The sequence below is a fragment of the Pelecanus crispus genome, chromosome 1, assembly GCF_030463565.1.
Source record: "Pelecanus crispus isolate bPelCri1 chromosome 1, bPelCri1.pri, whole genome shotgun sequence".
NCBI classification, from domain to species: Eukaryota; Metazoa; Chordata; class Aves; order Pelecaniformes; family Pelecanidae; genus Pelecanus; species Pelecanus crispus.
This window is the reverse complement of record NC_134643.1, coordinates 215,615,945-215,642,829: the sequence shown is the minus strand read 5'-3', so window position 1 is coordinate 215,642,829 and position 26,885 is coordinate 215,615,945. Positions and strand designations below refer to the sequence as shown.

Below are 26,885 nucleotides of genomic sequence, written 5' to 3'. Positions count from 1 at the left end.
AACACAACAGCTTGGCACGCTGTCACTCTTGCTCTTTTCCCATTTCTCTAAAGTCACCAAATCACATAATGATTAAGAAACCTTTCAGGCAAGCAAGCAGTAAACTTAAATGCCTGTATTTTCCTATTTGTTTAAATGCATGTGTATCTTAGGTTTTCTAAGGAAAAAGAAACATTTGAATGTTGAAGCATCAGGTATGGGACGCCGCCTGGAAAAAAGTTATACACAGGAGTCTTCTGTTTGTGTTAGTAAGACTTGCCATAAATATAGGAAGTATTAAAGTTAGAATATGCACAAACAAATGGTTGTCCAGGGTAAAAGGAAGTTTCTCAAAATTCAGGAAGTGCAGGATATCAGTAAGGAATATTTAACTTGATAAAGAGGTAATATCAACTTGCCTGAGATTTTATCAACATCCAGCTGAATATGGCAGATGATGAATTTTTTACAGTTTCTGAGACTTTTTTTTAATCTGCTACATCTAACAACATTCTCTGTTTCTACATATTTGCCTGTAATCTTTTTCCTCCTCTCTTACATTAATCATTTTCAGAAGACATCCAAACCAAGTGATTTTGCACAGTATCTATAACACACATCTTGCTGACAAGATATTTAAAGTTCACATTTACCACGTACATCTAGGAGTAGGTCATCTCCACAGTCATCAAATCCAGTCACCTACACTTGGGTGTCCAAATGCAAAAACATCCTCGAAGAACCCCCACCTTTTATATTTTGATGATACAAGCCTTTGCATCACCTCAAAAGAACACCAATGAAATTGATACACCCCGGTCTAGCGATGCCCCAAGCAGATTTAAATGATGTCATGTTACCTGTTTAATGTCTGCTTCTGACAAATCCAGTCTGGTCTTAAAGGCAACAGAAGAGTGCCATTGGATTTCATTATTTTTTTTAAAGGATAATACCAATCTGGCAAAATTTTTTGACAATGAGAGGCTTTTATCTCAAAGCCACAGGCCTAACAAGCTCATCTGCATCACTTTCAAAATCCAAATAATGACATTTTAAAATTATAATCCACTTAGTTTTCTCTTTTTAAATCTCCTGGAAGTGGCTAGCTGCTCCCTAATGTGATTCCAGAGCCTGTCTTTTCGTATACAAATACCACCCTACCTTCTACTGCATAGCTGTGATATCCAAGTTCAAAAGCAGTTTGAACAGACATCTTCAAGTAATAGGCTAAAGTATCAGAAGCCTTATTTTCCAAACCTGAAATTAAATGTTGGAAAGTAACATTTTCTCTTCGCTAGGCTAATCAGTCTGAGCACTCAACAGGGAAAAAAAAAAAACCATACTCAATTGTACAAACTGTACTTAACTTAGCATATTTATCAATAATAGAGAAGAAAAATTATCTTTCTTGTTTAAACATTATGAATCTATTTCATCCTCCTTCCCCCTGAAGCTTGTATTAACATGTCATTTTCAAATTTGGATTTGGTTCTTATACCTCGAACAAGAAAGCCAACTAGACTTTCACCACAAAATACTCATTAAGTGTAACTGCTATGATGTAAGCATAACATTATGCAAAGCTACTACCTGCACATGGTAATGCTACAGACGTATCCAAGCCCAAAAACTTTGGTTTTACACTCTTCTGAAAAGTACACTCAAGAGGTTTAACTACATTTTGGACACACTCAGGAGCACAGTCTGAAGTTACTTTTTAATTCAATAACAAAAGTCTCACACTCATTATTAAAGCAGACCTACTCATCTTTGGAATATGAAAGAGGATCTCGAACGTGGTTCTTACAAAATAATGTTACACATTCTGTGAAAGACACATTCACTCCATTAGATCACCTGCAGCTCCTGTATTCAAGAAGTAGTGTTGGTACACTCTTCTCTTCTGTGGCCTGAACACCAGCCCCGTGATTTGCCAGGTAGCATCATCTGGCACAGGGAACCCACAGCCAGAGAAGCCAAAGCACAGAGGGAAGGAAGCAGCTGCAGATTCTCCCATCCCTAGCAGAGCCCTGTACTCAAAAAGGTCCACAGAGGGCTGAATATAGTTTCTTCAGCTCTCAATCAACGTATTATTGCCTTCTGTACAGAAATCCTCACTTTAAAGATTAAAACAAAACTGAGTATCTGAAACAGTCTGTTGTATCCACTTAAAAGTACTGCATTTCTGTTGCTACTACTGTTTCACAAACTGTACTGATGCCACTAGTCAATATGATTTTCACAAGGTCACCCTGATGATCTTAAAAACTTAACTTACAAGTGCTGAAATCCCAAACAGACTCTCAAGACTATGAATGACAACCACCAGATCAGCGGTACTGAACTCTCAGTTCCTCTTTGCTAACTCAATATTAAGGGACCACTGGGTAATCCCGCTGCCAACTCCTCCTGTTGGCACACAGCGGTCCCCACCACAGGGCTGCCAAGCCATTCACAATTTGCAGGAGGTACCTTATACCAATCAGGAGTGACCCCATTTCTACAGACAACTCAAACAGGGAGCAAAGAAATGAACAGTACAAGCAACAGACTGTAGCACTTCTTAATGTTACGTGTATCAGAGTTTAGCATGCGTTAACATTAACCAGCCCTTTGATGGCACTAACCTTATTTCTGCTGTAGTAGTTGTAGCAACAAATGAACAACTTTCCTGGACTTTACCAAAATGACAAAACTGTTCAAATCTGCCATCAAATAAAAGTTTAGACTGATCTTGCAGGCAGATATGAACAGCTTAATTAAACATATTACTATCATCAATTCATCATATTAATTATTTTTTATTTTAATGAAAATAAAATAGTTTTATAACGCTGGCTGATGAAACGTTTAACTAGCTCTTAGTATTACACAAGTACTAGTTTCTAGGCACTGCCTTCGTTTATTTGAGATTCTGTATTTCAATTATAAATAGGCTGCCCTTCCTCCTTTGACTTATTAAAGACTCAAGTCAGTAAAATTAAGGTTCTTAAAGTCTATTTATCTAGGGATCAACTATAGCTAAAGCAACTCTACTCCAAATTACTTCCATACTGCTGATTTTCTTATTACACAGGGACAGGTAACCAGTCCCAAACTAATGACAGATTTTAACCAAAACCCATGTTCCTACACTCACCACCTAAAAGAGAAACACACTCTCTCAAGATCAAGAAGAAAATCTTCCCAGGAATCTGATGAATCACTTCACCTCCCTGAATTACGTTCCCCATAGTGAACAGGACTTTAGACTCCTCTGCTAAAATTAGTGAGACTAATTAAATAAGAGTTACTGAAGAACTACGGTCATACATTAAGTGATGACAAGTGCTAAACATATTAAGTGATGACAAGTGCTAAATTAAAAGAAAAGAAGAAAAAAAATCAATATATAAAAAGTTTTTTGAAACAATGGGATGAAAAAAAAAAATCAGTGCCAGAGTATTTCACCTGCAGTCTATTATTTGGTTCAAAGAAACGAGACAAACTTGCTTCCATACTGAGTGACATTATCATAATTGGCATTATGAACTGCCAATTATTTTCTTTCTACATTAGCCACTCACCTGTTAATGAAAAAAAAGTCAATCAAGCATCTTTGAAAGTAAATCCTCCTGACTGCTATGGCTAAGGTGTTCTGTTTTATACTGTGCCTTAGAGATCATTTATTCCTCTACTCAAATTGTTGATCATTAAACATTCCTAGCAGGAAAAAACATTTTGCACAGAACAGTGGTGGTAGAGAAACCACACCGAGGATGTTTTTCCTCTCTTGTCAGGTTCTGCTTAAGATGACTTCACCAGCCGAAAAAACTCAGAATTTCATCTGCGGTCCCTGTTCATAACATTCAATAATCTGGCAGCTCTCAGATAAGTACAGTGTGAATTAGCATGAAGTATGTTTGGAATCAAGGAAAAGGAAAAATGAGGCCTCATAACTGTTTAAAGGCTAACTTATTGCACAAAATGAATCAACCATAATCAACTTTTCTGGTAAAATTAAGACCTTAAGTCTTTTGTTCATAACGTAATGTTCAGATAGCTTCACAGAAATAAGTGTTATTTGCAAGACATTCCAGAATAAAAACTAAAATCAAGTCTCTAACATCAAGACCAAGGTTAGGGAAATCCATTTTGAGTGCCCGTAGTCAGACAGAGCAGAGTAGGGAGCCAATCTAATTCAACGGTGTGGTTTCTTTTTCCTTATCAGAACTATTCAACCACATGGATATAAGAACAAGAGTAATTAAGACACAGAGTAACAGGTTATCACAAATCAGCAACTGACTGTGTGAATGTTCTTAATCCATTGTAATGTGAATCGAAACACATCAGCTTACATCTCAATGAAAGAATTTTAAACATGTTTCACTTCACATTTGCAAGAGGCCACAAACACACATACACATCACAGTTCAGTCTATGATTCTAACTTACTGAGCTGTAATAATTAGTTATCAATTAAATCAATCACCAAGAATTGTATGAAATATTAACTACTTAAGGTGGAAATGTGTGTCTCACTTTGCTTCACTCATCTTTTTTACTTCATGCTTAAACGAATTTATTTAGTACTGATTATTCATATCCATAAAATAATTTTTTTCTTCAAATCTTCTCTATGGTGCATGCAACTACAGCATAAGAATGCACAGCAAACATTATGCATGTTCAAAATACCCCTGAGAGGCACAGACATATTAATATCATTCTACATATAAGGAAGAAACATTAATGTTTTAATAATGCTCTAGATTTTCACCTTTACTGTAATTTTAATTTGTAAAGGTAGACACATCATTTTAATGGTTTTGTGTAATGTAGACACACACATGCAAAGTATATCAAACCATAATGAACATAAACATTTAACTAGTTTGTAAACACCAGTAACAAAGGGAAAAAAAACAAAGAGCACTTTTCATTTGCTTTGAATAGTAAGTAAATTACGATCCAGTAAGAAATTGAGACAGCCTATACAGAAATATATGCAATAACTGTATAACACTATTATCTAATAATATCAAACAATATTTTTATGTTTTACAGGTACAATTTGAATGAACATTGTATTATATGCTCTTGAATAAAAGAAGGAAAAAAGTTTGGAGTTCTTAAATATGTCATTAATAACAACCAGGGATTCAATCGAGCACAGTACTCTGGGCACTTCTTTAAAGGTCAATGTTACTACTGCTGATGTAAATTCAAGGAGCTGTCTAATGTGGGATCTAATGTGCCAGAAAATAATTACCATAAATCAACTGCCTACCTATAATTCAATAAGCTACCACTACCAAATGGGAAGCCTTCCACACTTTCCCGAGGCTCACAAGACTCTCATTTGGGATTTCCTGGCTACAAATCCACACCTATACACCATGCTGTACATGAGCAACAAATCTAATACATCTGGGATATGTATCAGACCTACTGTACATTATTTGCATTTACACACATGCAGTAAGTGCAGTCTGTCCCAGACAGACTATACAATTTAAGAGCAAGAAGCTCAGTATAGCCCATTTTATCAGATTCACTGAGCATGGGTTTTTTCCCCCAAGACCTGCAGGCATCAAACAATCCCAGACAAATGGGTCATTTCCTATGACGGAACTTCCAAATGACAAAAGGAAAGATGTCCAGACACACTCAGATATATGGCAACTAAACCTCTGCATTAGTCAGTTCACAGTTTGAGAAACGGTCAAGAACAGTTTGAGAAATGGAGACTCACAGTCATTAGATTCATATATACAGTGTGTGAAAACACACTTTTGTAAGATAATAGGAGTTAAAAGTTTTCCTATTCCACTCTTTTGGCAGTGATAATAGACATTCTGGTTTAATGCAGTGCTGACAGTTCTAGAAAAGAGAAAACTCTCCTGTGTTATGTCAATGACAATCATTTCAGATTAATTACATGCTGGTTTGGGTTAGTTTGGTTGGGGTTGTGGAGGGTGGGGGTGTTGTTCACTTGTTTTTTTAGTTTTATGCATACAGTAACACTTGCTGAAGTATGTAATTATATTAGTAACAAATAAAGTATATATAGTAATTTCCCAACAGTTTAAAAGACATTATGACCTACCATTCCCAGAAGCCTGTTTGGCTATTTTTTAAAATATGCCATGTGGAAAAAAAGTGCTAGCTATCTTGCAGAGTCTGCTAGTGTGAGATGCAATCAGAAAGCCCTTAGAAACAGTAATAAGTGAGTAAGAGATTTTAAAAGATCCACTTTTAAAAACCAAATTTGCAGAGTGATAAATCTATTTAATTGACATCTTTCAGAAAACATTGAGGAACTGAGGTTCATTATCAGAAGGCCATGAATCAAAAAAATATTCTGAAATTTCTGCCCTTTTTCTTATCACTTCCATCTCTGTCAAGTCACATCTATAGACAAGTTTGAAGCAGGAAGAATAATACATTTCTAATAAATAACTTTGTCCTCTGTGATCCCAAAGGCAAAGAAGGATGCTGACTATATTTCTATTTTTACACCCTCATCACCTAAAACTCAGCTGCTGAATCATTATAATTACAGTATCATCATATTATTAGCTGAGTATTATATTATTATATAGCATATTATGATACTAGTTATTATTACACTACTGTCTCAATCTATTTGGAGCTAAAGGCATTCTTGCAATTTGGAAAGGTGCTAAGTGTCCATGTAGCAATTTGTATTCACCGAACTCCCCTTTGATGGGGATGTTGGGTCCTCAACTTTTGCCTTATTTGACAAGATAAATTAACCCTTTTCATATAAACATGGGAGATTAGTGCTTCAACAAAAACAACAAAATAATGGGAATAAAACTGCCTGTATCCCATCCTCTAGCACAGATTCAGGCATTTTGAAGTCAGTAAAAAGCACTTACCACACCAATTCCTTCAAAAGCAAATATTGCAGTCCCAAAAAACAGTGGGTATTTCTTCCAGCCAACCACAGGAGGCAGTTTTCGAGGATCTACTATATCCTAAAGAAAACAAACCAAAACAGTGCTATGTAAAGTGCACTAGCGGTTCCTATAATTTTGATTGATGCGTTATGCTATAGGAAAGAAAACTCAGTACATGTTGACAGTGGTATATACATTGCTACTTACAATCCCTGGTTTTCCTCCCAAACTTAGTCCTTTACACACATTTATAGCCACCTTCCTACACACACACACCCCCCTGCAGATATATTTATTCTATGTTCATATTACTGACACTAGAAATTTTCACACTGAAAGTATCACACTGGTGTATATGAGCGAGCACCAATTAAAGTAAAAGGGAAAGCTCACACCTCAAGCTTAATCTTCTGCAACATTCTCAGGATATCGCATTTTCTAATCTGCTTTCATACAGCACAGATATCCTCCATAACCATAAGGGACAGTAAAAGAAAATCTTTTTAATACAAGCTGAGTTCCTGCAGAACAATTAATTACTCTCTATCTCCCCCAGTCTTTTCTATGTAACTTCTCCTGCCTCCTCACCCAGCCAATACCTCTCGCTGGCTTTTCTGCCTTCCTTCCCATCCTCTGCTTCCCACTCATCTCATAACACTCATGTGAAAGCTGTCTCAAACAATGGTGGCACTCACCACTTATCAACATTGTGTGTGCAACAGCATCTATCACTTGGCACTTTTCAAAAATCATAAGACAGACAAATGTAGACGTTTCTACGTGTGGGGTTTTTTTCAGCCATCAGTTTAATTTGTTCCATTATGAAATGCCTCCAAATATGAAAAACAGCAGCAACCGAGAAAACACAGCATCGATTCAACTTCTCAGGAGATGGAAGTCTACAATATGTATTCTTAAAGGTTAAGTCTTAAATTTTTCCTGACTGTACTGCAGAAACACTAGAAATAAACATTGCTGTTGAAATTGTTCTTCTGTTGCAACAAAAAGATTGACCACAGATTAAAACCTTGTAAGTTCTCTGTGCAACCCATAAAAATACACGTATTCTTCCACTCAAGGACTCCCAAGTCATTACAATACATATTTTTATTACCTTAAATGCAGCAATACTATACTTTCTTTCAAAAGTACTGTAAAAGTCCGTGTTTAAAGCATGTCTCAAGTATTAAGGCACCTCCTTAAATTAAGATGCCTCAATTAAATACAAGATAATTCTGCCTTTCAGAAATTGTCAGTCAGTATATATTTATCAGAGACCAACTGCCACATGCAACAAATATAACTTGCCACACTGAAAAAAAAGATAATAAACTTTTTTATACTCACTCTAACAATATACTGGTAAATGATCACCAGGCTGACAGCCATGGACAGATTGGCAAGTGATGAAAGGAAGGACAGGCTCTTAAGGTCACGAATAAAGACCAGGAGGATCATGAATGGCAGGAAACACAGCATGTATATTCGTAAATCAGTACTCCTTTTCTCAGAAGAACTGCTGGTGGCATTGACATTTATGGGAGCAGTCTTATTTTCGAAGAATCCTTCGTGGACCTGTAGGAAAAAAAAAAACCAAACCAAACAAAATGGGTTAAACAGTGGTAGCACCAAGTCTCTGTATACAGTCACATCGCTGTTTTTCTATAGGGGAATTTTCCTCTCTGCTTTACCTCCTATTTCTCCCCCTGGTTTACCTGCTGAGTGTCAGGCATTTCAGGACCCCTGTACTCTCAGTGCAGAGGGGAAGACAAGGCACTTCCAGCAAGTGTTTCACCCTTAAGACAAATGATGAAATCAGGACCTGAAAGACCTGAAAGCGTCTTTATCCCATCACTGACTAGAGGAAATCCACATGAACAGTTTAGATCAGAGTCCTTTCAAAAAGTGAGTTTGGTAAAATGAATGCAAGCGAGATGGATCTAGGCCTAAATATTAGAGTTTGAATTTTCCTAAGGAGAGTAAGTGGGTTTGATGACCAACTGCGATTGTACCCGAGTTCAGTGCCTAACAACCTTATGCCTTTGCCGTGCAAATCATAGCAGCATACATACAAAATAACATTAGAATATGAACCTGCCTTTCTTTTAATTCAAATTATTTTCTTTTTCACTCTTCACTCTTTTATTAATCAGCATTAACTCAACTTTAAAAACTATGAGCTCTGAGAGAGAGTCCTGTATCCATTAAATTGATATAAATTAATGCCTATAGATAAACAGTAGTACACAATGTGGAAGTGTACTAGGTTTTTTGTTTATAACATTACAATAGTTGCCTAAGGTGCAATTCAGAAGAGTGAGTTTGGCACTATTCACAACTCTCATTGCTTCTTTTGGAAAAATGTTCATGTGGCCGTAACTGCCAAAATTTGTTTTGTGGAAATATATTCTGTGCTATGTGCACACCGCGATCAAAATGTCAACAGCTGGTGGTTATTCTGCTTGCTGCAAAATAACAGTTCAAATCCATTTGCTTTAAATCTTATCATGCCTTTTCCCTAGGAGTGTATCCTTTCCTTTTCCCGACCATTGCATTCGCCATCTTACAAATCAGCACATGACTGTGCTTAATCTGTTCATGCTACAGAAAGCCTCTGGCTTGATGACTATTAAGATACTGAGACAGTGGGGAAAAAAAAAGGTTCCTTATAGCACAGACTTACACAAAAATGGGAAATCAATATATAACAAAACAACTGAAGACAATACTCTGACTCCTAAGTACTGTCAGACAACCAACTACTATAGCCACAGTCTTAGAACAGGACTCAGAGGAAGACTGTATAACCCTACAATCCCAGGAAGTGTACAAGTGTAGCAATGCTTAAATATTATTATCCTTATCATATAGTTCACAGGCATGGTCCCAGGACTGATTAATTTATGGGCAACTCTTTCAACATGGTTTGTTCTTTAAAATGTCAGTTATTATCTGTGCAAGTGAAATAATAAGATCATAGATCCTGCCTCAAAAATCCAAACACATTAAGCTGTTACAATAAAAGGGGTAAGTATTACCATTACCATGATTACAGTGTAAATGCCACAGCAGTCCTAAGCAAACATCACAATTACTAGTACTTAATGGCATCTATTTTATTTTATAGGTCACAGTAACTCAGGGCTATTAATTTTTTTACTTTGAGGAAAAGGACAAAGTGGAGAAAAGAGGATAGGCTGGAGGTACAGCTGGCAATCAAGGGATCATTGGGACTGCGATACTTTCCTGAGGCAGAGGGAGGTGACTGATAATGTAAAACCAAGTGCATGTAAACCAAATCATTCAAATTGGCAAGTCTGCCAAAACTCAGACTTTACAAGTCTAGAAGGGGAAAAAAAAAATTAAACAATTCACTTTTTTTCCATTGTTTCAAACAATCCACAAACTCAGGAAGACAAAATTAACTTAAAATTCTTTCCTCTGTAACAAAAAGCACGAGGCACATTTTTTCGTTATGAAAAAGGGAAAGATAAAAAGGCATTTCATAATTCTGCAACCACACATTTTCCAGAAATCTCACTTTAAATGAAAACAGGGGGCACCAGTCATTACAGAAACACTGAGGATTCCCACCTTGCAAGAATCTTAAGTGTCACTTACAAGACATTTAACATCTCTTAGTTTTCATTAAGATAACATTTTTAGAAAGCTACAAAGAAGACCTAAATACATTCAGAACTGAATTCCAGCGAATTCACGCAGCTACAATAACTCCACTTTGCCAAGCAATATGTCAAACACTTAATCAAATTACTTCCCTAATGCCACATGAAGTAAAGCTTTCTGTAGAAGTTTCCTAGTTTCCCACCATACTTAAAATAGAAATACAGAACCACCACTTTAACAGCCTTCACTTTAACAACAGGCTCATCTGTTTACTTGCTTGCATGCATTTGCAGGTAGCCAGAACTGCTCTGCACTCAGTAAGAGGGTTTTTTAAGAATTACAATGTGATTTGAGCATGTAAGTTCCATTGAAAACCTCAGCTACAATAAATATTTAACCTAGCATGCCTTCAATTTATACAAATATCTGTGGCCTGATGAGCTATTAGGAAAAAAAAAAAACAAAACAAAAATTATTCCTTAAAAAAAACCAAACCAGCAGCCATTAGAACCTATATCAGGTTCTAAAATACATTTTTAAAATCCCACAGTATAAACCAGCTTCTACCCAAATCATTTCAAGCATTTGACCACTTCAGTTTTCTCTTAAGACAGAGGCATTTCATTTGTATACACAAACCCCAATAAAAAGTTCCTAAAATCAGAAATATTTGTTTTTTTTCTATTAACACCACTAAATTCCAACTAGATATTCAGCCGGAGTTTACTGGCTAATACAGCTGGAAAATGCAATGTACAATACACGATATAATTCTATTCAAGTTTAGGTGTACCATTATCAGCTACCCTGATGATGGGCTGACGATGAAATCACACCTCCATGTTGTGTTACATGTGTGGTCATACAAAATAGCTTTTATAATTATCTGCCTTTTATTTTCACAAAAATACTGAGGAAAGCGCACAAAGAAAGAACATACTACAGCTGCGCACAAACTCTCCACAACCATCATTAGATGAATGAACATTGATGCAGAATTGTCAAAACACAGCCAACTAAAATTATCAGGCTGTGACTCCCCGACCCTATCTTCCCACCTCCCATTTGCAAGTTTCAGATATGAGTTATATTCCCACAATAAACCACAACACTGTAGTCTGCTTTACAATACTGTAAGCATGGTACCCCTTCTCCCTGCACTCTTCCCTGCCCCAGCATTCACCAGAGGAAGGAAACAGAGGCCAAATAGATTCGCAAGAATTTCACGACTTGCAGGAACTTGCATCAGATCCTGTTCCTTGAAGTTTAAAGAAAGTCAGGGCATCAAAGATATGCTAGCTGGGATGAAAAAAAAAAAGAAAAAAAATGAAATTATGAACTTGCTCAGCACATTAATGTTTTGAGTAAACCAGATTTGCAATCACAGTCGTCTTAGTCCCAGCTATGAAAAGCACCCACTTCTCCTACATTCTTAACCCAAAAGCTGCAATTCTAGGTATGGAACAAATGCCAGTTCCACAAAATTCACAAAGCCTTCCTGATGCCCCTTCCTCTCTTCCACACCATCTCTCATTTCAGTCACTTTGACTTGCCAAGTCTCCTATCTACTACACAAAACATTGTATTCTCAACAGTCTTCTCCATTACCTCATCCCAAAATGGAGGTTTGGATTCACTGAATCATAGACTAATTTAGGTTAGACGGGGCCTCAGGAGGGTCTGTAGTCCAATCGCTTGCTCACAGCTCCATCAGCTATGGGGTCAAAACAGATTGTTCCTCTCCCCGCACTCCAGCTGGGTCTTCAAGACTTCTAAGGATGGAGACTGCACAACTTCTCTGGGCAACTGGTTCCAGTGCTTGACTGTCCTTAAGTTTTTCTTTACCTCAGGTCAGAAACTCCTGTATTATTTTATGACCACTTTCTCTTGTCCTCCCACCTGACCTCAGGAAAGAGCTTGGTTCCATTTTCTAGACAACCTCTTTGCAGTCCTGGGGGGCTGCTGTTAGTTCCCCCAAAAGCAAGTTCTTCTCCAAGCAGAACAAGACCAGTTTCCCCAGCCCTCACAGGGCAGGTGCTCCAGCCCCAATCATTTCAGCAGCCCTCCCCTGAACTCACTCCAGTTTGTCAATGACTTTCTGGTACTGGGGATATCCAAAACTTGACAGAGTATTCTAGATGTGGTCTAACAAATGCAGAGTAAAGGATGATTATCACTTCCATCAATCTACCAGCAATTCTCTTGTTCATACAACCCAGGATGCTGTTGGTTTCCTTTGCTGTCAGAGCAAACTGCTGGCTCATGATTATTACCACTACCCTCTGAGCCTTACCATACAACCAGCTTTTTTTTTTCCCCCAGCTGGCTGTCCATCCATCCATCCAGACCACAACAGCCTTACTTGCATACAAGGATACTGTCAGAGACAGCGTGAAAAGCCTTGCTAAAGTCAAGGTGACATGTAGTGCTTTCTCATTATGTACAAATTCAGACTTTTTTCTTATAGGAGGCAATCAAGTTGGTCAGTCCCTTGGTAAATCTATGCTGACTGGTTCCAGTCACCTTATTGTCCCTCATGTGCCCAGAAATGTGCTCTAAGAAGACTCAATCCCCTCAATCCCTGATTTTCAATGGGATTGAAGAGAAGCTGACTGGCTTGTAATTCTCCAAATTATTCTTTTGGCCTTTTATGAAGGTAAGTACAACATTTGCCTCTCCTCGGTTCTCAGGGACCTCCCCCATTCTGTATGGTCTTTCAAAGACTTCAGGTTTCTCCCAGCACTTGTGGGTACAGCCCCCCTGGTCCCAGACTCCCTCTTTTCTCTTTGTCTTCAGAGCACAGCAGTGACACTGCTTTAGCCAGACTTCCACAGTATAAAGCAGGGTAATTCCTTACTCTCTTCCCACCTTTGTTCTGTGTGATCACAGCTGTCATCATATAAAGGTATTTTGCAACTCTACTCAGAAAATGGAACAAACCTTATTTATTTGTGATAGCCTTCACTATAGTGAGATTTGACCAACCCCAGAGCATTATTCTGCTCTAAGTCTTTAGATAAATAAAAAAAAGAAAATCAGAGTCCTACCTGAAACAGCCCCGTTTCCCAAAGCCTATCCTATGGAGGATTATGGTTTTGTATGATGAAACAAATATGTGAAATGGTTAGTTAAGTTTCACTTATCCCATAATAACTGCTGAAAGTGCACACACTTATCCCAGGCACAGTGTTTTAGAGATCAGCTTGCCATCAGATGAAGAGGTTACTGTGAACTGTAACACTGCTAAAGAAAGCAGTATTGTCTGGCTGTGGAGGAGGTTTCTGAAATTTACTCTCCACTAGCTATTACTCACATGCAGCAAAATGTGAAGCCCATGACTTCAAAATTACTACTTCAATTTATTAAAAAAAAAAGACTTTTGCAACTTTCCGTTTAACTGCTGACTGTTTCATTATGTCCATTATACATAGGTTTTTGCATTACTGAAATACTTTGGGAGTGAATTTTATGTACACATACACACACATGTATATAGCATATAACTGATATTATGGACACAGTTATACTGATATAAAAGCACAGAAGGACAGTTTATTCCCTTTTGTGGATATATATACACCTTTAAATCAACTTCGTATCAATAAAGCAGCTTTAACAATATAGAATCACAGAATGCTTTGGGTTGGAAGGGACCTTTAGAGGTCATCTAGCCCAACCCCCCTGCACTGAGCAGGGACAGCTTTAACCAGATCAGGTTGCTCAGAGCCCCGTCCAACCTGACCTGGAATGTTGCCAGGGATGGGGCCTCCACTGCCTCTCTGGGCAACCTGTTCCAGTGCCTCACCACCCTCATTGTGAAAAATTTCTTCCTTATATCCAGTCTAAATCTACCTTCCTTTAGTTTAAAACCATTACTCCTTGTCCTGTCACAACAGCCCTTGCTCAAAAGATTCTCCCCGTCCTTCCTGTGAGGCCCCCTTTAAGTACCGAAAGGCCGCACTAAGGTCTCCCCGCAGCCTTCTCTTCTCCAGGCTGAACAACCCCAACTCTCTCAGCCTGGCCTCGTAGGAGAGGTGCTCCAGCCCTCGGATCATTTTGGTGGCCCTCCTCTGGACCCACTCCAGCAGGTCCATGTCCTTCTTGTGCTGAGGGCTCCAGAGCTGGACGCAGCACTGCAGGTGAGGTCTCACCAGAGCAGAGCAGAGGGGCAGAATCACCTCCCTCGACCTGCTGGCCATGCTGCTTTGGATGCAGCCCAGGATACGGTTGGCTTTCTGGGCTGCAAGCGCACATTGTTGACTCATGTCCAGCTTTTCATCCACCAGTACCCCCAAGTCCTTCTCCTCAGGGCTGCTCTCAATCCCTTCATCCCCCAGCCTGTATTGATATCGGGAGTTGCCCCGTCCCAGGTGCAGGACCTTGCACTTGGCCTTGTTGAACCTCATGAGGTTCACACAGGCCCACCTCTCCAGCTTGTCCAGGTCCCTCTGGATGACATCTCGTCCTCCTGGCGTGTCAACTGCACCACTCAGCTTGGTGTCATCTGCAAACTTGCTGAGGGTGCACTCGATCCCACTGTCTATGTCATTGATGAAGATGTTAAATAGCACAGGTCCCAGTACAGACCCCTGAGGGACTCCACTCGTCACCAGTCTCCATTTGGACATTGAGCTGTTGACCACTACCCTTTGGATGCGACCATCTAACCAAGTCCTTATTCACCAAACAGTCCACCCATCAAATCCATATCTCCTCAATTTTGAGAGAAGGATGCTGTGGAGGACTGTGTCAAAAGCTTTATGGAAGTCCAAATAGATGACATCAGTTGCTTTTCCCTTGTCCGCTGATGCAGTCACTCCTTCATAGAATGCCACTAGGTTAGGCAGGCAGGACTTGCGCTTGGTGAATCCGTGCTGGTTATCTCGAAACACCTCCCTGTCCTCCATGTGCTTGAGCATAGCTTCTAGGAGGATCTGTTCCATGATCTTCCCAGGCACAGAGGTGAGGCTGACAGGTCGGTAGTTCCTAAGGTCCTCTTTTATTCCCTTTTTAAAAATGGGCACAACATTTCTCTTCCTCCAGTCACCAGGGACTTCACCTGACTGTCATGACTTTTCAAATATCACGGAGAGTGTCTTGGCAACTACGTCAGTCAATTCCCTCAGGACTCTGGGATGCATCTCATCAGTTCCCATAGACTTGTGTACATTCAGGTTCCTCAGGTGGTCTCAAACCTGATCTTCCCTTACAGTGGGAGGGGCTTTACCCCCCTGCTCCCCAACTTGCGGTCCATTGACTCGGGAGGGGAGAGGAGAGAGGTTGCCAGTGAAGACTGAGGCAAAAAAGTTGTTGAGTACCTCAGTCAGGGCAGTACCACCTACAGGTTTAGGCAAGGCCACAGGAGATATCCATACCACAGAAGTGGATTTGGAGACATGACACAATAGTGATTCTGTATATTGACTGAGAAGAGGCACAGCAGATAAGAGCCAGCAAAGGTTAATCTTGTAGGAGAGCTAAACAAACAGGTAGAAGAAAGCTGAGCCGGAAAGTAAAATGCAAAAATTATAAAAAGGATCACGATTCTCCCTCATAGAGTGGAGCAACTGACTGTGGGAGATTTGATAGTAAAGCGCCGCAGAGGAAAACTCTAATGAAGATGAGATTACACTGATTTGTTCAGGTGCAGGCTAACATTACCGTCACTTTGAAAGTGTTTTACTAGATTTTTTTTTTTAAATTAATCAGATAACACTTAAAACTGTTCTAACAAGTAACAAAATACAAAGCAGCATAAAGACTTTTTTTTTTTTAAGCTCTTTCTCATATGCTGTTTAGCTCAGTGCAAGTTTGCTGCTGATTGTGTTAGGATGGACTGTGACTCACTATCTAACCTAGTCTTCTAAATATTAGACTCAATATAATCTCAGATTCCTATTCTGGACAACAATCACTTTCAATCTCCTGCTGCTCTCTGCTAGCGCATCACTGCATATGGCAGTCATGCTGGGCCAAGAACAGCAGATATTATATCTAACTGTCTTTTCTCCTAAACAAAACAACATAATCCAAAATATCATTGGAATATCAGCCAATTTAGACAAATCTTTTCACTTATCCATCCAATGGATCTGTTCTTGAAAAAGGCATACATACACATTCTTTTGTATTGTCGCAGAGCCCAGTGAATATTGTTCAACTTCCAATCTGAACACACGTTATCTGCATTTTGTTCTGTGCTTATCAGGACTGTACCTGGGGGTTCCACAAACATTTCCGTAAACAACATGAGGGAATATCATTATGATTTCAGAAAGGAAGTACACAACCACTCAAGTCACTAGGCATAGTGACTACAAAGGCTAGTGATGTCCCCAGTCACAAAGTGACTGCATCAAAAGTCACTTCAGTTATTCAAGCATTAACTTACATGATGGTGTGATGTCTGAAACAGCTTTCTTTACAGGAGTGCTTCACCTAATGTCTCATTTACATAGCCCAAGCAGAGCATCCACCAACTTCAGCTATATCCAGGAAGATAACACATTTGTGCAAACATGGTTATCAGATTCCCTATGTCAGGCACTCAGAAAACAACTAATGCACGACTAGTGACTGCAGAAAATTCAGTTCAACTGATGAACACACTTCTAACTATCTCAGAAGCAAGAAATAATTCCGTTTTCTTGGTTTCTTCAACCAAAACCATTTCCTTGCCTGTATCCTAAAACCCGCTCTTTCTGTCATACAGTCTACAGACTTTTCAACATCTAGTGGGATCAAAACAGTAGTCTTTCAACTCATTTGTTCCTCCTAATTCCTTCCTTATTCAGCTCAGAGCAACAGCCAGTAAAATACACAAGGCCAGATCTGGCACAAAACCAGTATGTTATCAGGCAGATAAAGACTATATTGTAATCCTGTAATTTGGCATGAACAGGCCAAAGAAATCTTTCACGGTTCATTTAGTTCTGGTATTTCTTTATTACTCAGTACACAACTTTGCAACATTTTTAACACTTCTAGTTTTATGTCTAAGTACAATTTCCTAAGTTTTTGGAGTTTTTTTCCTTTTTACAAAAACTTGAAAAAAATCAAAATTCCATTATGTAGCATCCCACTGGTGGGTCATCTTCAAAGTGCTAAAGTTCTAATAAAGTGCTCCCACACAGCAAGAACATGTTTTCAATTTTTAGCTTTATCAGCAAACAATGAGAAAAGGACACTTTTCCAGAGAACTCAGCAAATAGTCACAAGCAACTTGTTAAATGCCAAGACTCTTGACCTAAGGTCTTCTGTTGCTCAAGCAGGAAAAGCAAAGTAACTGTGAAGTGGGACCATGCCCTTTTGGGCACAGGTTCTTTCTTCTATCCCAGTGCGTTCCTGCTCCAGTCTTGCTGCAGTCAACCTCCAGCTGTTTGTTCCAGTTTCACCATTCCTCTCCAATTCTAGACACCTTCACCCGTAAGCCGCTTATTTGCATGCTGCAAGACTTAACCAGAACTCTTGCCACCAACCTGAGTTTCTTTGGTGCCGTCAGAAGAATATTCTTTAGGAAAAGCTTCATCTGAAATTTGATATAACTGGAAATAGGGTCTTGTAGCATGTGTCTGGAAAACACTAATGTAATGCTGCCAGCATTGTTATAATCTCACTGACACTGATCAGAAAAGATTTAGCAGCAGAAGCTATACTGCATATCCATTAGTGAGAAGGGTACATCAAACATTTCACAGAATTCAAACGATGAAATAAATATTTACACTCACATGCACCACTATGTATCTAACTAAATATTCACCTCAAAGTAATCTGGACTGATGAATATTCCATTCATGTGCCAGAACCATTTTAAAATGCTTTGTCACATCTTCTTTCTCTGAAACAGTAAATAAAGTGAAGGAAGAGACTACTAAATTTGGGTCAGTACTAGTTTTAACTAAGAATATCAAAGAAAAGATTTCAGTGGAAGTTCCCACTGGTTCCAGTGGGCTTAATTTGCACACACCAACATGCAAACATCATCAAAAGAGTGCAGACCATGATGCAGAGGTATTGGTCAAGGAGTGGTATTAGTAACATTATTACTATGTTTTTCCTTTATCTTAACTCCCCCACTCCCCATTCCCTCTATTCACTTGCCTCATCCTTCCACTACCCCAAATAATTACATTTACAGCAGTAACGATTTGTGTTCTTTGGTGCCCTCTACGGGACAGATTTCTGCAACATAAAGTTGCGAGGAGGAAACCACAGCCTTCTCCCTCCCACAGGAAAGAGCACAAATGAAATGCACTTGGAAGTGGGACTTCTGAATTGCTGACAACTTTAATTAATTCGCAGGGTACATGTCACGGGTCTCTGCAGCCACTGTTTTTGCAGAGGTTGCTTTTCTATAAGATCATTCAACCTTTCTTCAAGAAAGCAGCAGCAGTATTCCTGAAAAGGTTTTGTTTTTTTTCAAAATCTACAAAAGCCAAGGTCAGTAAGCATTCAGTCTTGCCTTTTGCTTAAGTTCAAAACACATATATAACAACTGGTTGATCAGATACGTATTTGATAGGAAAGGTTGCAACTCGAACGTATACTACACAGGATGCAATAAAAATCCCCACTTCAGAAGGCCAGCAAAAGGACATCAGATGTGAAATGGGATTTTTAGATATCGAGATAGATCGTGACAGTGGGACTGCAGTTTTTAAGGTTGGTTTTTTTTTTCTCTCCCAAGACACAAATTGCAGAGTATCTTCATCTGTAGAACTTTTAATACTTTTTAAACACAATATAAGTACTCATCTACAAGGGGAGGAAAAAAACATACTATCTTCTATGTACTAACTGCCTAAGGGGACACTCTTATTCCTATTTAAAGTAAGTTAAGCTATGCCAAGACACCTTTATTCTACTTTTTGGGTAGAATAAGAGTCCATATGGATGATTAATGCTCAGAAACCTGCCCAACCTTATTCCTCACCCACTTCACTAATTACAGAACATACACATTTAGACACAGGCCCAGATTCATCCTCATTAGCTTTATGTCAAGTGACTAACCATAATCTTATAAGCAGAAAACACAGCAGAGTACATTGGTAGAGTCCTGGCACCTTAAAAAGCCCATGGAGGAGAAAGCACCACAAGCTCAAAGTGCCTGCGGCTCCTGTCTGAGCAGCCAACCTGTGCTGGCTGACCTCCCATGGACTACCTGCTCGGACACACAAAGTGCTGACTGCAACTGCTGAGTGTGCAAAGAGGAAGGACCAGCAGACATCAGGGACCCCGTCAACAGAAAAATCTCCACCAATGAGAAAGAGAGCAGCTTAGGAGGACTGGAGAATGAGAGACAAAAAACATGGATGAAAGCAGAAGCAGCTGTCATGGAAGTGATAGGCATGGTTTTGTTTGATCAGTGACAGATGGTTGTGGGGGAGAAAAGGGATATTTTATTGAAACATTTGGGGGTTGCTTGCAAGGTGTATAGGTATTTGTGGTTGTGGGGGTTCACTTGCAATTTTCAATTGACTTTATTTATAAATACGGCATGACAAAATATTTGATTTTTTAGACATCCTTAAATAAATCAACTTGCACAAATGAATCATGGTATTTTTCTAATAACTAATATTCAGTCCATTTTAAAAACATACTGAAATGTGCTTGCCTATGTTTAACACTACATAAGATATGTTTAATAGCATTTACAGTAAAACACATGAAATGCTACATAAGCGGTGATATTTAATGTTTTCTTTAATAATACAGATGATGTAGTAAGCAGAGTTTAAACATCTATTCCAGATGGAAAGTGAAAGAATATTGAAGAACAGGATTAAAATTCAACCTTGAGAACTTGTTAAAAATCAATCCGGTAAGGAAAAATAAAGGCTTCTGTAGGTAAGCAGAAACCATCTGTACAGAAAGAACAAGAATTGCCTAGAATGCAGCTCTGCAGTAAAGGATCAAGAGATCACAGTGGATCACAAGTCAATCATGAGTTAGCAATGACATGGTCCTGCAAAATGACCATTATACTGAAGTGTCAAGTCTGGAATATGATCTGTAAAGACCTGTGAAATAACCTTTCAGCTCTACTGGTCTCAAGCAAAACTTCAACTTAGAGTAGCATAACCAATTTCAGGGATAAAACTTGGAAAAAAGAGAAAGATGTGACCAACTGCAGAGAGTTCACAGAAAAGCAAGAAGAATTATTAGATTCTATCATGTCTCCCCTCAATTAGATATAGGGTAGACATGACAACTATTCAAAAATATAAAAGGTATCCACAAATAGAAAGACTAACTTACTTATAGCTAGAACATGAAATTAAAGACTTATGATGCCAATACAAAATTTTAAGCTTCTACAAAGAAGCAGCTGTCTAACAGATAGGAAAGCATTGGAACCGACTACTTAGGAGGCTGCAGAAATTTCCATGTCAGACATTTTTAAGAACAAAAATCAGGATTGGTTTAGATACAATGGATTCTGTGGCAGATGAGACCATTCTAGAAAAGGGAGGAGACCAAACAAGAACAAAAGAAAGATTCCAGTGACATGAAAAGGGAAAAATATGCCCAGGAGGTCAGGGGAGAAAAAGGAAGTCAGCAGAAGGCCTGGGGGGAAAAAAAAAAATAAAAAAGTTCAGGGACAACTGGCTCCTAGACCAGTTTCAGCCTTATTTCATACCATTTCCACTATTAATTTTTTAAATTCAACAAACAAATCAGAGGGCACTGAAGCCACAAACACTTGCACAAGATCTGAATTTAGTTCACCTTGCACGCTGCTCCTTTTTACCAAAAGCTCTTTTGCGGAAACCGTGGTAGAACCCATTCTGTGCATCTCTCAACTTCACATTTTACAAGTAGTTCTGTTGGACTTCATAAGGATAGTAAATAAAAGTGAGGAAAAATGCATCTAAAACCATAACTGTTTCCATACAGTAACATTACTCACTTGTTTCATATTTTCTGCCAAGAACACAATATAAACGCTACAAAATCCCAGCTGTGTTACAACTAGGAAAAAGTCGACAATATACCTGAGGAAGAAAAAACAAATAGACATTATACTTAGGATCCAAACAATTAACCCATTTCTACCTAATACACAATTACTACTCCTTTTTACAGTAGTCAAAATGCTAGATTCAAAAGCCGCATTAATCTCATGAGCACTGCAATGCAGGTTCCTCTTATAGCAAAACAGGGTGGGTTTGTATGTGGGGGTTTTTTAAGGTAACATTGAGTAGGCATCGAAGTTTCTCAAAAAAGAAGAAGGTATTCATACTTTAAAGTGGCATAAAATGAAATTCTAAGACTTAACGACGTGGTACAAATACAAACAACGGACATATAAATTCTGCTGGGTTCCATTAGCCCCTAACACAGCAGTTTTCCACCAGGACCAGAGATTAAATGTCTTATACAGTCTAAGCTATACAAGTTTCAGCATTTCAAGGTAACAAACATTTTCACATCTTTCTAAGTGGGTCCATACCAGTGTATCCAAATACACATTCAGGCACCGTATCTCATTGAAAAAAAACCTCTAAACTATAGTTCAGATTGTTTTTGAAAAACATTATACACAATGGTGGCCTGAAGACACGCTGTAATGAAACTCTGCTAGAGTCAGGTGTACAGTGGAGATCTGCCTCAAGAATGGGTTTGCCGCAGCACAGTGTCTCTGGAAATCAAATTGCCACTTGTGGCTTGTAACTCTTTGGTGCATTACAGAATTGTCGTTATATTTCACTACACACCGATTTTCCCTCTAATTGACCTCTACTCCATTTCTGTGAAGTCATCACAAAGATCTTAAAAGACTAGCTCAACTTTTTTCTTATTTGTAACAAAGTAATAGCCAAAACACACAATGAAAGATGCTGCATCCTTGAATATATCATGACCAAAAAAAATCCTTCCTCAAGTGAGGACAAAAAATACTTTAAATTAACATTGAACAATATGGCTGAGTTTTTGATTTTCGCTACTGTGTAGTCATACCATAAACTCCATAAACAGCTATACATGGCAAAGAAAAAACAATGGTCTTTTTTAAAAGGCATAAAGTATTTAAGAGAGACAAGCTATTAATATCTGCATGTCATTACTGCAAAATATAGTAAATATTTCTCCATTATTTGTATGTTCTATTTAAGCAGGAATCAAAGAATTGCTTTGCTTCCTTTCAGAATAAATATATTGAAGTAATTTACATTTGCAGTGTCAACCTGCTTAAAGAGTAAACTCTGACGCAGATAAATGTGTTTACAGTAGAAGAAAATGAAAAATTACTTCACTATATTAGACAATACAGAATGCATTTCTGGTTATACCACATCTCTTCCTATATTACTAAACAGAATTCTTTTCTTTCCAGCTCTTGTAAACCGGAAAATTGAAACGCAGAGACACTCCCCAATCCTCTCACGTCACCACTAGTAGCTGCAGGGAATAACAAATAACACTGCATAAAAATATTTCAAGCACGGAGAACACATTCTTAAAGCAGGTAACATCTTAGTAAAAAGGAAATCTCCTAACCATTCCAAGTGTAGCCCTTAATTTTTAATAACAAATTTATTAAATTAAATTCTAATGCAAACTTACCGTCCCCAAGAAGCTCGTTTCTGAAGAGCTGTCAGGGGCCCCACTTCCATGGCATAACTAACTGTATCGCTATATCCCAGTGAGGACTTTTTCATCCTGAAATCAAAGAGTGAAGAAAGAACGGAGTTACTAGAAACTATGAGGGCCTAGATCCCTACCTTGAAAATGCTGGTGGCCTCCCAGGGTTATAATAAGTAATCACCTGTGGCACCATTCTGCAGCTGATGAATTTCAGAGGTATGGTTTGGGCTTCTTTCCCCCAGGAAGGGCTATTCAGCACTCTACAAGCATGTGAACCCCAATGTTGCTCCCCTCTAATTAAACAGTACCAAATCAGTTTCTTACAGAGCAACTTTCTTGATAAATTAATCCAAAATGAGATTCTTATAATATCAGCTTAAGAAATTCATCTCAAACCTTAAAGTCATAAAGAACTTCAACAGGATTCAGCAGATTTTCCTGGACAAGCAGACAATCCAATTGTTTCAGTAATCTCAGTTTTATGTACATCTTCAAAGACCATTCAAAATTACAGAGGAAAAAGCAAAGAATTCAGGAATAACAGGAGCCCTTCGCAGTACAATATCACATTAAGCTGATAAGATTTTCCAGCTACAGGGACACAAACAGTTTTGTGTTTCTATTCAGTTCAAAAACTTCATTGCACTTTTTAAATACAAGACCCTCCCACTGTTTTTCTTTAACACCTGACAGTAAGATAAAAATGTTTAATAAAGGTCACTATTAATCAAAATACTCTATTGGTCAAATTTGAATAACTGCTTCCCCCCCTTGTATTGTACATCTCACTTGGAGGAGTATCTAGTGTTTATCGGCTCACTAGCATCATTTTAACACATTCTTCTAGCACTACAATTTTGAAGAATTAAGTTGTCACAATCCAAAGAGACAGAGCTCCCATATAATCATGAAACACGTTAACAGCAATTCTTACTTTATCTTTTATTCCTATAAAGTACTTATAAACCAGTTATTTATAAACTGGACATTTGTCAAAGCTATGAAGATTCAGAAGCTATGAAGAAAGCTAGGAAGATAAAGAAGGACTAAAGGACTGAAGCTAAGCAATTAAAATCACAATGGGAAAGATGTGATTATTTGCCAGCTAAGACAGGGAACAGGATACCGGGCAATACATGTTAAACCAACTCAATTTTGTGTATGCGCAGAGAAAAGACAGCAGTGTTGCACAAAGCACAGCTATCATTTATAGTTGCATGATAAGAATTTGAGTGTTGTTTCTTTGAAGTACAAGATTCTGATCTGAAGAAACTGCTACAGCATCAGGACATCCTGTAGGCCAAAAATTAGAAATAGGAAAGAAAAAAAGAATACTCAAACTCAGCAACAGAATGAGTAGTTCCACATTTACCTCTGACATAGACAGTGGCTGCAACGTACCAAGATGTGCATACAATGAACAGATATAACTCCTATGAACACAAGGCTGATTGGTCCAATCTGGTATGGGAAAAAAAAGGGAGGACATGGGAGATAAACAGAATTTTTCATGAAAATACGCTGGGGGAAAATCTTTACATGCAAAAATTTCACATTGTAGCAAATAAATAAAGAATTTAAAATTTTATGCAACTGGATTTTTTTCCCCCTCTCAGAGGAGTATTTGCTGCTGATGTTTTATGGCAATCCTTACTTCCAGTTCACTACTTGACAGAAGGCTACTCAGGGGCGATCAAGCCATAAATACCAAATGGGCATGAACAACTTCACTCCTGTAACAGCTTCATTAAGATATTTGCCAAAAAAATTTGTCAAGGAGAAGACTGCATATTGAACCATTTTTAAGTGGCAACGTTAATGCTAATAAAGGTTTCTTTCCTTTAAATTAAATTTACCCTGCCTTAGGAAATGTGTTGTTTGTTAACCAGTACAAACTAGCCTGTGCTATACCCTGTTTCTGCAGAAATACAAGATTGATTTAACAAGCTGGTGCTGCATCCTAGCACATACAATCTGGATAGAGAGGAGTCTGGACAAAGATAAGACAACCCCGTGACAATTCCCGTGAGACATCATAGAAGTCTGAGTGAATCAAAATCTTTCTTTTTCTGACAAAGCTTTTGTTTTCCATACAAAACCACTTTGGCTAAGCAAAAATAAAATACATGCTACAAAGTCTTCAGAGTGAAGTAGCACCTTTAAAAAAACCCAAAAATCTCAGTCTTCTGTAATAACTTCACCAAACTAAAGAGGAAAAATAGAACACAACTGTTGAAGCTGGTAGTGACAAACAAAAACTATCGAGATTTTAGTTTTCCAGGCTCAGACACATATCTATAGATCTTTCCAGATAATTTTCTTAATCTATGAAAAATAGGTGAATTCTTACCACAATGCCAGCATTTTTTATTGCAAGTGGAAGACCAAGAAGCCCAGTTCCAATGTTTCCCTTGAGGAGGTGCGTAAGTGTTTGTATAAACCTAAGGATAAAAAAAGAAAAAGTCACATTAGAAGTACACTCAGATTAGTGAGGGGAAAAAAAAAAAAACAAAACAAAACAAACCCACACTCTATCATTTATTAACATACAGGGATAATTTGTGAATTTCAACTACTTTAAAATAGTCCAGCACATTCAAAGAATGTTCTTATTCATCTTTAGATGTGAGCTCCCTCCAATTGAACATGCAAGACTGATGTTCAGTTCCTTCCTCCAGCTCGTGAATGGTTATTTGCTGCGCACTTTTATTGTCCTTCTGCCTCAGAGTCAAAATTACCAAGTTTCATCAATGCTATTTTAGAATCAATAACATTCAAAACAATTACCAGCTACAAATCACAGTTCTGACAGTCAAAGTGTATCAAAAGAAAAAAAAACCCTTTACAAGATCTTCTAACTAAACTTTAACAAACATTATTTCCAGAGTCTTCTGAACTTTCTTTAGGAAAAAATAAAATCAATCAAAATCTTCTTTAAACAGTGCTTGGATTTCAAGTGACCCAATCACTTTACAAATGGGCACCTTGGAATATTTTACAGCCAGTACATCATTAGCTTCCAAAGAACAGAGAACCTACCCAAAATGGGCTGCTTTTTGGCAGAACTACACAAAGTCCTAAAGTATAGCAACAAAACTGTACTGTGGATGCAAAAAAACTCCTTAAGAGTTCAGCAAACTACTCATGAGAAACAAGTTGAAGGCAATGGTTTTTAACAAGCTGATACTTAAGAGTAATACATACGTAATGCCTTCTTCATTATCAAGCTGGTAATGCTTCTCAACTGGCAGGAAATTATTTTCGTGCTCCTCATCTGAGATGCCATCTGAATTTTGTTCATCAATTAAAGGTTTCATTACTTCCATGTCTACACAATAGAGTTAACATAAATCAAGCATTAGAAACAAATTTATAGTTCAGAACTAAAACATAACTCAAATAATTTGCCATGCCATGAGGTTTATGGGTGTTACTAACTACAAAGCTGATTTAGGCAGATAGATACATACACCACAAGTTTGCACAGAAATTCTCTCTTTATAGGGGCACACAGTCTCATTACTATTATCATCATCATCATTATTACGGCCAAACACTACAGTTTTTCATTAAGAAAAACAACTTTGTATCATAAAAATGTTGATGGTTTAGATCATTTTGCAAGCTAATACAACATACAGCAAAACAGAAAAAAGTCATCTGTTGCTACAAAAGGAGGAGATTCATCTTACCCGCTATTAGCTATTGCCAAACTAAGCATTTAGGTTACTTTCCATTTTTTATCAGTGGTATGTGAGGGCACCCCCCAGACTT

The 26,885-nt window shown here is 38.1% G+C and overlaps 1 protein-coding gene across 1 annotated transcript in view; it reads right to left on the bottom strand.

Moving 5' to 3' along the window:
• Positions 1-26,437, bottom strand: part of SLC36A4 (solute carrier family 36 member 4) — a 112,635-nt gene extending 86,198 nt beyond the window's left edge. The window contains exons 1-7 of the mRNA XM_075719854.1: positions 26,316-26,437; positions 25,462-25,552; positions 24,484-24,572; positions 23,091-23,186; positions 21,433-21,517; positions 8,235-8,462; positions 6,867-6,965 (exon numbers count right to left, since the gene is read on the bottom strand). Of these exons, the coding sequence (XP_075575969.1) occupies positions 6,867-6,965; positions 8,235-8,462; positions 21,433-21,517; positions 23,091-23,186; positions 24,484-24,572; positions 25,462-25,552; positions 26,316-26,437 (810 nt within the window). The remainder of the gene's footprint in view (positions 1-6,866; positions 6,966-8,234; positions 8,463-21,432; positions 21,518-23,090; positions 23,187-24,483; positions 24,573-25,461; positions 25,553-26,315) is intronic.
• Between the last annotated feature and the right edge of the window lie 448 nt (positions 26,438-26,885).